General features: G+C 39.2%; 2 protein-coding genes across 2 annotated transcripts in view; both read right to left on the bottom strand.

Moving 5' to 3' along the window:
* Nucleotides 1-9,848, bottom strand: part of cxadr (CXADR Ig-like cell adhesion molecule) — a 40,856-nt gene extending 31,008 nt beyond the window's left edge. The window contains exon 1 of the mRNA XM_042009152.1: nt 9,652-9,848. Coding sequence (XP_041865086.1) covers nt 9,652-9,703 — 52 coding nt within the window. The 5' untranslated portion in view covers nt 9,704-9,848. The remainder of the gene's footprint in view (nt 1-9,651) is intronic.
* Nucleotides 9,849-10,498: 650 nt separating this feature from the next.
* btg3 (B-cell translocation gene 3) lies at nt 10,499-13,932 on the bottom strand. Its single transcript, XM_042009238.1, has 5 exons — nt 13,849-13,932; nt 12,897-13,103; nt 12,656-12,793; nt 12,291-12,468; nt 10,499-12,145 (listed from the first exon to the last, which is right to left on the bottom strand). Exons 2-5 carry the CDS (start codon nt 13,067-13,069, stop codon nt 11,942-11,944), a joined length of 693 nt encoding a protein of 230 aa, XP_041865172.1. The 5' UTR covers nt 13,070-13,103; nt 13,849-13,932; the 3' UTR covers nt 10,499-11,941.
* Between the last annotated feature and the right edge of the window lie 421 nt (nt 13,933-14,353).

Raw genomic sequence — 14,353 nt, 5'->3', positions numbered from 1 at the left:
GCCTGGCTACCCCTGTGTGCACACCTATTAAAACAGCAGCACTTGTCATTAAAGTTGTGTAGTAACGTGCATTCTGACCATCATAAACCAGGAAGTCACAGGGCTATTTTCAGTTCAATCTCATCTCTCTGGAGGGCAACTGGGCCAGCTGCCGATTTCCTCGCATGGCGGGGAGATGCACTACAGTAATTAAATGTCTGTTGTGGCTAGCTGACTATGCTATGGTTTGGGCACCGTGCCTGTTCTATACCCAACAGTGGCAGATGTGCCGGTCATCATATCTATATACCCAACAAATACCCAAGAGACCATAGGACTAAGGCCTTCAGAGGTGGGGAAAAGGCTGTTCAACAGAGGGTCGGGGTGGTAAATGGACTTGTACTTATATAGCACTTTTCCAGTCAGTTAGACCAATCAATGCACTTTACACTACCTGTCACATTCACAAACACACTCATAGGTTAGGTTTCTTGCCCGAGGACACTTCGACATGTAGTCAGAGGAAGTCTGGAAGCGATGCACCTACCTTCCTTCTGGTTGCAAGACCACTGCTCTTCCTCCTGAACTACCTGACCCTGATTTCTAACCTGCAGCATCCTTGGTTTCACAAATCCACTCACTTCCTTCTTGTGTGACAGTCCAGTCCTCCTTTTGAGGGTTAAAAATAATGCGTACAGACACAATTCTGCTCTATCTGAGCCTCAATATGTTTACATGGGATTTATGTTGCGTTTCATTCTGGTGAGGAAGGTGGGGAGGAGGCAGCTACAGTGCAGACAGCGCAGAGGACAGTAACTGGGTGTTTGTACAAAACTGCTGAGAAAGTGCAAGTTACAGCCCTGTTTTATATTCTGGACTCCCAGACTCGACTCGTGACGACAGTCTTTTCCTCAGCAGCTCCCAACATTTGGAACGGTCTCCCTCTTTAATATTTAAATCGCTTTTAAAAACTCGTCTTTTTTGCATTGGCTTTAACTCCAGAGAGCAAGAAAATTAGGCCAGGCTTTGCACCATCTTTACTCTTTTGTCTTATTTTACGTTTTATTTTTGAATTATTGTTATTCCTATGTAGCACTTTGGGTACCTCTTGGCATGTGAAAGTGCTTTATAAATAAAGTTTGATTAGATTTTTATACCTCTGACAACAGCTTAAAACTGTGGAAATGTCAGGGACAATACCTTGTTTTTACTGATGAAAAATTAAATTTTAATAGGAAAATTACAAGCATTTTCACAAGTACAGTGTAAAGAAAGCTCAAAGTATCAGGACTGAACAGCAACAGTGTTGTAGCCTTAACTTAGACTAATCTGGGAAAAAATCTCTTGGCTTGGCAAAATAATGCCTGGTTTGCTGACTAAACCAACAACGTTTAAACACAAAACTACGGAGAAACAGATTCAGCACAAGTTTTTTATTATGAAGGTAAAAACATAACAATCGGAAGGATTTTCTGGAGGTAATTCTTTGTAGTTTTCTTTTCATGATCCTTTACTGCTCCAAAAATATTCAGCCTACAAAAGCTTTAATTTAATTCCATAAACAACAAACACGAGTAATCCTGTTTTAAAGTGGTTCAGAGCAGAATTATTCACATGAAAATAGACATTATCCATATGAAACCCCTCTTATCTGGACATAGGTTATTAACATAACTATAAACATCAACAGCATCAAACAGACTGACAAAGACTAACTGGAATATATGAAACAAAGGCTGAAAAATCTAGTGAGAACAAATGAAGAATGAGACTTTCAACACACAATTCCTGTTTGTTTTTTTCACCATACCCACACTACATACCACTCAACTACATGTAATGTTGTTACTAAAAATGGCTCCTTCAACAGATGCTTTACCCCCACCCACATTGTCAAAATTCACCTCGCCGTCTGTTAATGCTGGAGGACAAAACTTAATAATCTTCGAACAACGCAGGTTTGTGTAAGACAATGCCCGAACAGAAGCTGATAATAATCTAATATACAGTCGAATTTACAATGCTCATCTCCATAAACGGCAGCTTTTGCGAATAAAAAACAAAAACCTTCTCATACCCAAATATATGACCTCGCCCCCCCCCCCCCCCCCCCCCCATTTTGCACAAGCATAAACTCCAATCTCTAATATCTGGCTTGACGCTGCTGTGAGGAAGCGATATCTTGGGAATCCTACCATGAGATGGATGGGAGCTGTGCTTCCTGCGGACCCATTCATGTCTGTGTGCTGTGCAACACAAGAACAAGCCTGCGATGTGCAGCTCAAGGTCAGACATGCTGACTGTGTGCTCTGCTACGAAGCTAAAATAGTTCAAACTTGGTGCAGCGCTGTGTGACGACTCAAACAACCAATAGCAAAAGACAAATCTCAACAAATCTCCCACCCCAGACAAACTGCAGGACACTGTGTAGTGATGACCGTCTGAAACTGCTTCTCAATTTTATGAAAAAACTGTAGTCAAATGACTGGTGGTCACAGTAGAGCTGGAAGAGTTTATCAGCTGGCATTGAGACAAGATTTGCATGTATGCTTTTCTTCCCACAGCAATTACACTGCAACACACATCCTGTGCAAGACACCTGTAATTTAATCATTTGATGCACCTGAACCTTCTAACCCCTCCTTTACACTGGGTGCGTGTGCACCACGGTTTTGTTCCGACCTCCGTGGCGCAGCAATCTACAGCGGGAGTGTATCAGGTGTGGAGAGCCTGCGAGTACCGTCCATCTAGCAGGAGCTGCGAGATCACGAAATCACGGGAGGAAAATGTTGTGAAAATCCCAGTTTGCTTTGAGTGAACCAAACAAAGGAAGCACCAAGCAGGGTTCAATGCAGGGCATTGTGGGTAGAAATGACACGATTACAGATTTTTTGGTACGGTTATTGTCAAAAAATAACAATTTTACAATTATTATGCATTAATAAATTTCCCAACATTATAAACGTGTAAAATCACATTAACACTCCTTATAGGTCTTTTAAGTTTTGTCAAAATTGCTCAAATATAAGCAGAAATTAAATTGTCAAAATTATTGTGTTATTGCAAAATTTCCTTTCGCTTTAACTTATCAGTCATATTAAAAATTCGAAGTGGCATTATGTGGGCGAATGAAGCCGATTTGGGGTTTTTAAGTGCCTTGTCACAGCATTGAACCAAATCCACCAAAAAACACTTTAATAATCCTTGATGTGCGCTGAACACGGCGAGGAGGGGAGTACCTGTTTAAAAGGTTTGCAAGGTGAATGCAGACTTGGTCCAGAAGAATGCTGAAACCGCCAACTGAACCACGTTCCCAGCTGTACCGAGTCCAGCGGACTATCCTGGTGTGAATGCATCCTACTGCACCGGGCTCTGGGGGGGATCATTCCTTAAAACCTGTTGCTATTTATGATGAACAGATGGATCAACTCAAGAACTAGATTAACCTCTTAAGGTCCTTTGTTTGCTCTTAGCTTGTTTTTATGGAAAAAACCATCATGATTATCAGATGCTGTTCATGTGCTGTCGACAGGCCTAAAAAGAAAACTATCCCTTCTTTATTCTACTTTTTGTCCAGTTTTCTCAACTCTTTTTTAAGGACGCTGCATACCTTTGGGAAATAGCAGGTGTTTGGCCAACAGCTCTCTGAGAATCACATTGTTGGTCCAAAAATACAATTTTGTTTGCAATCCATAGATGCAACAAAAGAAATTGCAGCTAATTATGTGTTTGTAGCTGATAAAATGGGTTCTCTGCCGTGTGTGTTTTTTTTCAGCTATATATAGATATGTATACACACATCCATATATAACTACATATTTATATGATGGCTGAAGATTTAATGTACATGGATTTACATAAAAACAACCACTGTTGTAGAAAAACTAAATCAGTTTTTACCCAGTGTTGCCCCTTTGGAACAATCATGACTCAGGCACAGGTGTAGCGTTAGTGCATGTGCAGGTGAGGATTTGTTTTCTTTTGAGTCTCCATGAGCTACAGAGCCGTGCACAACTCATCAGGTCACAAAGTACACATCTGTTCAAACACTGCTTTGTTTTGTTTGAACCTCTCTTATTATTTCTATGACGCTATTGAGTTGGACCTCAGTACAGGAACAAATGTAAGCCTCCACCCTGGATAACAATATTCTTACTAATGTCTCTGTAGTGATGTTTTAATCTGGCCAGAAAATTACATACAAGCTTTACAATAACCAGATAAAAATATTATGTCGAACTACATTAAAAACACAGCTGTAAACGGTGATAATAAATGCTACTTTAATTACAGGGTAGTGTTTAGGGCAGGGCGACATGGCCTAAAAATAAAATCTCTGTCAATAAAAGTGGGCTTTTCCACCATATAAAATGGCTGCATATCTTAGTGATATGCAACCCGACTGCATCTGTGATCTCTTTCCACCCGGATCCTCATCATACAGGGTCCACCGGGACAATGATTCCTCTGATCTTAACGGGAATTTGTGGGCTGAGGCCATCTTCTGTATCTCGTGGAGAGCAGCATTTCTCACAGCGGTTATATGTGCAGCTAAGTTCCAGCCGTGGGTGATGGCTCACTTATCAGTATATATGTTAGTGCTTTCAGACGGACAACGTTCAGGTTCTGGTGCTGAGCCGCTGCTAACTACGGAAGCCCAAAGACAGCATTTGCTGTGCATACTGAAGGGTGAGGGGGAGAATAAAAAACAACAAAAGCATGGTTTTCATGAAAATAAATTGTCATATATGGTAAATTCAAATTAATCTATAAAATGGACTTTTTGTCCAGGCTAGTAGTATTCAGTCAATCATTGGATGCACACTGAATGGCAGAAGGGGGAAAACAAGCTCAATGGCAGCTTAATTTACTAGCTCTGTTACTACGTCTTCGGGTCTGTTCATCTTCTGACTTGACACAGTCCGTCCATTTTAACAGAAAGAGGGAAAAGCCAATCCTGGTGATGTCTGAGAAATGACCAACATGAAAGGTCTTATCACCACAGAGTAGAGCTTATTGGTCACCGAGCCTATTACTCCTCATTAGAAGCAGAGGGCGTTGTGGGTGCTGCAGAGCCGGGCGTGAAGTGGCGAAGTGATGAATGTGCTGGAGGGGGTGTTTATCGCCCTCACATTGCGACACAGTGATGATGACCGATGGACTCACGAGAGCAGGGTAAATCAGCACTGCTGTGACCTTGTTTCAGCTGATAAGACGGTCCCTCTTTTATCCTTGTGACCCATCTTTCATCTCTTTTCTGCTTATATTTGAACAATTCCTGCTGTTGAGCTGAACTTCTCACAGGTGCCAGAACTGCACTTCCTCTCAAACTGTTATCGACTCATTAAATCTCCGACAGCGGCAATAATCCAAGCAAATGTTTAAATGTTAAACACTCCATGAAGATGGCGGTGTTTATTACACATCACAACACCAAGAAGTTTGGATCAAAAACATCATTTTTACCTCATTCAGCAAAAACCGAACGTTACACATTCACACTTACGCCGCCTTACTTGTGGGTTGAAAACAGGTGGAAAGAAAAACCATCAAAGTCTTCAAGGATCAAGCTGCTACAGCTCCATCGTATTCATTAGTTTTCCAATATTTTTCTGTTTAAATCTTTCAAATACATCATCTTAGCACAGCCTTTTCTTCTATTATAGTTTAATTACATCCAGCTGGAGAACTGGAACCACAAACTGCTTATTATAAATCAGCTATTAATTATACACAACAGTCATTTTGAATCTAAATTACTGAGAATTTTGAGAAATATTGCAATGCAGGAAATCTGTAAAAGGATCTAAAATAATGACTTATGCCAACAAACTCAATACTGAATTCAAATAAAGGCCAAAGCTACATGTCTCTGGCAAAAAATAAATAAAAATCAGTAACTGTATTAATGAACCATGCAGAATGCATCACAGATGTAATTTAGTTTAAAAATAAAGAATTTGAACCAGAGAAAGTGGTGCAATAGTACCATTAATGACCTAGAAACACTGAACTTTAACTAGTTTCCGTTGCTTAAACAGCTTCTTTTTGTACCTGCATCATTGTGAAATTAATAGTTTCCACCCACTGAGATAAAACAAACCAGCTAACAGGAAAAGCCTGCACTCCAGCCACATAAATCATGGCTCCAACATCCACAGCAAAAACTAACCAGCAAGAAACACCATCTAAATAAGGATGCAGGCACATTAACACACAGTTTAAGGTCTTGACAGGTTAAAATATTTTTTTAAGAAAATTATCTGTCACTAATTTGTGTCAGATTTTACCGGACATGGTTTCTGTACAGTCGGTACTGTGGCTCAAGTATTACAGGAGTTTGACAGATGAGACACACAAACCTGAAGTATCTGTCAATGTAACACTGACTTTATGACCATGGGGTTAAAGTAGAATCTTGCCAATATATCTCTCCATAAAATGCTTTGGCAGCAGCCCTAGAATTCCATTTTTACTCCCTACCTGTGAAAAAGAGATGAGCTCTGAATACAAAGTGGCTGCACAACCATTAACCGGACCCGGCAACAAGCTCTGCTATTAATCATTTCACTGATGCTCTAGAAGGCAGTAATTTGTTCATTCAGTAATTCAGATATGGAGTAGAGAAGAGAGGGAGAGGTAAGGTAATATGGTGAGGTAAAAGTGGGATCTGCATTTCACACTTCCATGTGGGTGAACAGGATTTGGCACACAGCTTGGACAGGGCTGGCACGTTAAAATATTAATGTCTGGGGATGTGAATATTCATGGGCGGTCGTCCTCATCATGAGATTGTGGAGGACAGAGCAATGTGCCTAGAGTGTAATCCGATTCTACACGTCCCTGTTTCATTCTCAAGGACAAGGCGCTCTGAGTGGAGAGGGTACTTGGCTGGATGGAGGTGAAGCGGTGGCAGCAACATGTCTCAGCCAACAGGAGGCAAGCAGTGGCATTAGACTGCTGGGTCATGACAAGTAAACGTGACCTCCAGTAATTAACGCCTGCGTGAGGCCAATGACAAAGGCCTAGGTGGAGTTGTTTGTGCCTCCACCCAATAGCTGCAGGTAACATCTTCATGTGCCATAATGCCTGGCAAAAGCCTGAAAACTGCGGGAGGTGCAACAGTCATTCCTCCAAAAAGAGTTACTGCAAAATTATTTGTTGGTTCATGATATTCAACACAAATACAACAGATCTAATGCAGAATGACAGCGGTATTTTATGTGCCGTAAAAGAGGACCTAACGCAGTGGGTAGCAAGGGGGAGGGTAGCTTTCTCAAGCAAGTAAGGCACACACACGCACACTCCCTGTACATATGTGTGTTTTCAAATGGTAACCAAGCAACCAGGTCCTTACCAGGGCCTCTGGTTTTAGGTTTATCAGGTAACTGGTTTTTGTAGCTGCTTGCATCCGAGGTTAAACATCTTCGCTCTTGGTCTTAAAATTACTGGAGGAGTGAGCACACATCCCAGACTGGGCCAGCGACAAACATTAAGCGCTTTATTTCTTTTTGGACAAACTTATTAATGACATGTTAAAGAAATGTGACATATCTGCACAAAAGATTCAGTTCACACAGACAGGATCTGCCTTGTGAGCTCCGGAGATCGTTTTCCTCCACCTGAAACTGCTACCACGGAAACGAGAAGCCAAAACTTGTCAATGTTGTTGTGTAAACTTGACATAAACAGCCCCATATTGTTGCTCTGGAAATCAGTATTGGCTGTATTTAATACTAGAAAAAATAAGTATTCTGGATGAGTTAAGATATGCCAAAAAATGGAAGAATATGTACCAAAAGCCACACATTTTATTATTATTTTATGTACTACACCAAAAATTATTTCCATAAAAAATTATTTTCCAGCTTCTTTCAGGATTTACATTGCAGATGTGGCATATATTATATCATGAAAAGAAGATTTTATTTATTTATTTAACTGAAATAAACACAAATAAAATGGAAAATTGGGGCAGTGAAACTAGAGTAGAAATACCCTTGTTGTTACTGTACCATGAAAGAAGGTCTGCACATCATCATGTATTTCAAAACCAAGTTAAAACAATGTCATGAGTCTCCCAGTAACTGTTGTTGTCTGCTGAAGTGTAACAGCGTTCAAATAACAAGACCTTGTTGCCATTTAGATGGTAATGAGCACAAACTAGTGCACAACAATGTGTATGAGGAGACAAAAGAAGGCTAAACAATGCACTACATAAGCCTTATATTACACTCAATAACATTAACTTTTACCAGGAGCGATGAGCTCAAAGATCCTAAACAAACGCTTCATCCGTACATTCAGTCTCAGACTGATTTCATTAGTCTGACCACTGTGCTTCACATCAGATGTCTGGAAATATTTCACTCACTAATAAAGAATGTCACTGATTGATACCAAAAGACGAGCCCACAGCTAATGTTTCCCACATTAAGAGTGGGAGGAAGTGCTTGCAGTTTCAGTGCAAATTCCAGCAACTAGACACACCCTCCTCATTAAATTACACCATGCATTTACACTTACACTAACAGTTCTCAGCTTATTATATAAATACATTCATAATGATTGCAAGTCACCATACATACACACACACACATATATATATATATATATATATATATACATACACACACACACACATATATACATATATGTATATATATATATATGTATATATGTGTGTGTTAAAAAATACAAATTACGTTCTGCTTAAAGTTAAAAATTGTCTAAACTAGATTTGAAGATTTTACTTTGTTGATATTTAAGTTTAATCAAGTTACTACTAATCTAATCAGAGATTTAGACAATAACAACTACAGTAAAAATGACGTCTTTAAATAAGTTTTTCACTGTCTCGTGTAAACGTGTTAAACAACAACAGCAAACCTTAACAAATCTGTCACCACGGTCTTGAAATGGATGTGATGCTGGATTTCAGGCTGGGGGAGACAGAGGCTCAACCTGCTGGCAGATGGCAGACAGAAAAGGCAGCACTATGAAGTCCTGCAGCCGCGGCTTTAAAAGCGGATCAGGCCGGTGTTTAACCACCAGACGATAAACCAAAGACATCACACGGTGATGGAGGTTTCTGGAATTCAGAAGCTTAATCCCATTTTCTGTAGCCGCCTAAAATATAATTCAATGTATTTTAACATCCAGTCTGACGATTAAAACTGCTTCTAAAAAACCTGGAAAGCCCAGACAGAGGAAAGCTGAATCAACTAACTTTATTAGGGCTTCTGAAAGTAACAATAACAAACTTAAAATAGTTATATAAAGCACTTTTTAAATGTGTATTTTTCTTGTTGTAAATAGAAATCTAATAAATAAGAGAACAAACTTTTAACGAGTTTTCCAGTTTCAGGTGAAACCCGCTACGCTTGTTTCGAGGATAAAGGCTAACTAATCGGTACTTTTTCCCTACGGAGCCATTTCTTTAAAGTGCTCTCAAATTTGGTCTCGTGAATATCTGACGTTATTTATTAATCATAAACTTAAGAGTAATGGAAACACGACATGAAGTTATCCGCATCGTAGCTTAGAAAGGTAAGACGCCTCGTCAGCGGATAATGTTGTGGTACCGTTTCGTGGGACTGCTCGATGGCGTTGTGGTGAAAAATTCATTAGAATCAAAGTGGCTCGGCGTCGCGTGCGGGCTGGAAAACTTACCTGCCAAAAGGTCCAACAGCAGGAAGCTGAGCCGGGCTGCCGAGAGCTCCATTTTTCTTTTAGCTATTCCACCACTTCTTTAGAGAAACTTGCTCGAAGAACTTGTGTTGATTTCGAGTGAAAAGCAGCAGTCCAGCTCGGCTCCACTTTAGCATCCAAACTCCACTCCCTCCTCTTCCTCCGCTGCTCTCTGTGCAGGTGCACAGCCGGAGCGCGCCGCAGGCTGTCACGTGACACATACTTGTAAGCGTCTATGTGAGGTGTAATGGCGCCCTCTGCTGGCGTAACTAACCACTGTTACCTGGAAGCAATAATTTTGGTGTAGTTCAGGGAAAACATTTGAACGTTTTTCTCACATTTAAGTCACGGTTTAGATGCATATCATCATGTCCAAATTGATTTAAGTGAGACATAAATTTAGGCAACAAAACATGGCTGACTTTATGGAAGCATAATAGAGAATTGAATGATTCTATACTTCAGTTATAGCCTTGCTGTTTTCAAACACCATTACTAAGCAAGTCAAGGAGTTATTTCTATTATTCCCCTGGTGATATTAAATTGCCATTCACTAAGGAAAAGTCATAACAGACTAAACTAACAGGAATTAGAGCTGAATGCCTGTTAAACAAGGCCACACAGCTGGAATAAAAACATTGTCAAACAGCAGAATAAATTCTTTACAGGACTCTTACACCTTCGCCCAAGTCAACATAAAGTATTTCTGAGCATTGTTAATGCAAATTTCAAAGATTTTCCAGCACATCACTGCAGCAACACTCTGGTCATTTCACTTTATATGAAACCAGATGTTATATGATTTTTTATAACATGCTACAGACAAATGTAAGGTAAACATGACAAAATTTATTTTTTATATAAAGTGACATCTACCTTTTAGAATACTTATTCTATACAATCTAATCTATGACAAATCTTACATTTCAATATATCATTTCTTGAAAACGTGAAAGATACAAAAACAAACCAGTCTGATAAAAGGTAGTCCATCAGCTCCTTTAGCCTTTTCTAATAAAACAATAAATCAACTTCTTTTCATATAAGTGCCCTTAATTGCTTAAAATTCAAACAAGAAAAAGTTGCCTGCACTGTACTGCTCATCCTGAACTTCTGAACACATAACATGGGACAATACATTGTGCTGCCAATGATTGCTTTTTGAAAATTAAAAACACTAACTTCAGTTGGTGCAAGTGCTATTTACATATTTGAATTAACTAAAATAGACAAATTAAAGTAAAATAAACCAGGCCACTGGATATCATAAAAGAAACGGCCACTAACACAACTCTACTTCACACTGCGGGTGTAGCTGTGCTGCTTTCTGCAAAACAGTTGGGTTATTTGCTTATTTATGCAGCAAAAACTTCCAGCAAACTACTACACAACCAAACAATAAGCTGCGAGTATTACATCTAAAATTTAAGCACTTTTCAGATCTTGAAAACAGATTAAAGCTTAAGCATTTTTATGGATTTCAAGAACCTCTGCGAACTCAGCTTTTATGAACCATCTGAGCCAGCAGCAGCCCGTTCTCAAACCTAACACAGATTTCATCCACAAAATATGCAGAAGATGCCAGAACTTGTTTTATAAGCATCTTACTTTGTTTACTAAAAAATGCCACGTTAACTAGCCAGCCTCAAAGACAAAAGTATTTCTGTATCTACCCAGAAAACTGAATAAAATTAAATTCCCAACCCAACAAGACGCATGTTATATAACTTGACTGGAGTTACAGATTTTGTCATAAAACAACTTGAACTCTCCATCGCTCCTTTTATCTCCCCACATCCGTTTAAAATTCAGCTCAAATTTAGCTATAAACTAATTTAAACAGTAAAATGATTTACTACTAGGAAATATTATCAAAATGACATAAGTACAGGTCAACCACAATACGTTGGGAGCTAAATACTAAAAACATTAAAACGATGCTTGGAAATGTTTAATAAAATTCCATAACTTTAAGCCTATACATCTGAAAACTCTTCACTGAATAAATAAAACATTTCATCACAAAGGACATTAGGTGGCAAACATGAAGGTCTTATGTAGTAAAAATACAAAACTTTCAAGATTACACATGTAGTATTCCAATTTCAATAACCAATTTTCTAGATGTGATTTATTTCAACTATAACAAAAAAGATCTAAAGTGCAAAAAGAATTCGCCAGAAGAAATTAAGTTATAAAAAATTCATGTTTAAAAAAGAAAAAAATTGGTCATTGATCACATGTCCAGTGTGAACAGTTAGCACCATAATTCCTAATTGTAGCAGTGTGCTGGATTGTGGTTCACATCCCAGTATCCAGGCTTTCCTTTATAGACAGGAGGGATCCATACATTGTGCCTCAAGGAGTGGGGGGCCCTGCTGCGAGGTCGGTAGCCAAAGTGAGGCTGTGGGAGGATGAGACTGTTGCCTGGTACCATTTTTTTGGGATGCCAGGAAGGAGCAGCTGGATTCATCATCTTAAAAAGACAAAAGTGAAATTACAAAGAAGACTGACATAAGCCACATAAATTAATTCAGTACTACCAGTGGGCAAAACTAAAAAGAACAGTAGTGTTTTTCTAACCTGACCTAAAAAAGAACCATAAAACTGTCATGCAGTACCTGGGTGGGGATTGTGAGTGGTGAAGTGCGTGCGCCCTCCTCGTCAGAAGAAGAGCCTGAATGGTAGTCTGACGTCACCCTTTCCAGAGCACTGGTCACCTTCTTCGCAACATCTTTGTCATCCTCATCGTTACTACTGAAAGTAGCGACTGAGAAGCACGGGTTTTGCTCTCCATACCTGATAGTTGGAAAAGATGGAGGAAAACATTATTTACTCTCTGGGGTCAAGCACACGCAGAAGGAAATCTGAAATGTCAATATTTTAATTACTTTAAGAAATCCGTTCTTCATATGATTTGTTAAAACTAACTGCAAAAACGTTAAACTTCAGTCTTAGAAAGAAAAAAAGTAGAATCAAGACTTACCTACAACAAACCTCCCCTGGATCCACCCACAATGTCAGTTCATGAGGCAGCCCCAGGTCACTGTACTGCACCCCACTCTCCCAGCAGGCCCGGAAGAGCTCTGGATCCTGCCTGTGGAATCCGTTAACTCGGATGCACCTGAAAAGCAAACAAGACTGTTCTCAACTGAAGCGTTTCCAGGCATCTCATGCCTCTTTATTAAAAGTAGCAAAACAACACCCCAAAATATAAAATATATCACCTGTATGCCTGGCCTTTGCTGGGGTTTTCGGGATACCAGTGCCCCTTGAACTTCTCCTGGAGTGCAACAGCCAGCCTCTCAACAAACAGCTCAATCTTAGGCGATTCCAACTTCTCCCTTTTTTTCACAAGCCTTTTCAGGAAAAATACCACTGCTGCAATCTCCCTCCTCATATTTCAGGTGTGTTTCATTACGCCAGGTCAGCCTCTGAAAGAATATCAACTTTGGTCAGACGGGATCCACAATGAACAAAACAGTTTCTCAAATATTATTAATATATTAATAATAATCCCCACATAAACTACAAGTGCAACTACATTTAATAACTTTATAGTAGCTTATGCATCTTCTACACCAAAACCCTTCACTCACTCTTCATAACTTGGATTTATAAACGTTTTCATTAGTGTGCGTGTATGCACGTGGTAAGACCTTGTGTTGACAAGCACATTAGCGTGTTTAGGATTAACGGGGATGAAAAGTCACTTTATATTGTTATGACAAAGTGATACGTTGATGACTGCGTTTAACGGTCTGGGGGCTAAACACTCAGGAAGGCGGGCTATGACGCACAAGTTCCATTTATTCGGACACCATAACAATAGCTGCTGTATTTAGCAAGTTAGCATGCAAGGCTAACCAATGGAACATAACACCTGAATCACCCCTAAATCCGTTTAAACCTTGCTCAAGTAGTAAATGTGGCTTCAGTTGTAAATCAATCTATATGTAAACAAATGTAAATATGTTTTATCTTGAAAAGATTTTAGCAATGGCCGTGCAGTTAACATGCTACGTTATGGCTAACAGCTTCGCGTTCTGTGCTAGCATAAGTCAATAAATGTCGTAGTTAGGGTTTGTAATTTTCAAACAGTATAGTTAAACAGCTAATTGCAGATCATATTAATATTTTAAACGTTAATGGCTAGATACCTGAAGTAACTCAACTCACCTTTTCTTGAAATGCCCCTCCGCGCGTGGGCTAAAAATGAAGAGCTAGCTAGTAGAAGTTGGAAACACAACATGAGCCCCTCCCACTGACTCCGCCCATTACGCCCACAAACCCCACTTCTGCAGCATTTTCATTGGTTTTCGAAAACCTCAGTTCCGCATTCATTGGCCAAGTGTTTGCCAATCAATAAATGAATAATTAATTATTGTATGAGTCATTTGGTTAAGATTTTTTTCTGTTACAGTGATTGCAGTTCCAGGTGAAATTTCATTAGATAGATAGATAGATAGATAGATAGATAGATAGATAGATAGATAGATAGATAGATAGATAGATAGATAGATAGATAGATAGATAGACTTTATTCATCCCGAGGGGAAATTAAATAATTATGAAACAGAAATACAGGATCCAAGCTTAAATAAATTAAACTATACTATTCAATTAAAAGGTAGTATTTAATTCACTGCTCACATTTAATAACATCAAAACAATTAAAAAATAA

Source organism: Melanotaenia boesemani, chromosome 15 (genome assembly GCF_017639745.1).
Source record: "Melanotaenia boesemani isolate fMelBoe1 chromosome 15, fMelBoe1.pri, whole genome shotgun sequence".
Taxonomy (NCBI): Eukaryota; Metazoa; Chordata; class Actinopteri; order Atheriniformes; family Melanotaeniidae; genus Melanotaenia; species Melanotaenia boesemani.
This window is presented reverse-complemented; position numbering and strand designations above follow the sequence as displayed.

Excerpts from the sequence above, each read along its gene's own strand:
- btg3 (XM_042009238.1), bottom strand. The coding sequence starts at position 13,069 with ATGAGGAGGGAGATTGCAGCAGTGGTATTTTTCCTGAAAAGGCTTGTG. Across the intron at positions 12,794-12,896 it reads AGCAAAGGCCAGGCATACAG|GTGCATCCGAGTTAACGGAT; the intron begins GTGATATATTTT and ends TTTGCTTTTCAG. Across the intron at positions 12,469-12,655 it reads CCAGGGGAGGTTTGTTGTAG|GTATGGAGAGCAAAACCCGT; the intron begins GTAAGTCTTGAT and ends TCCAACTATCAG.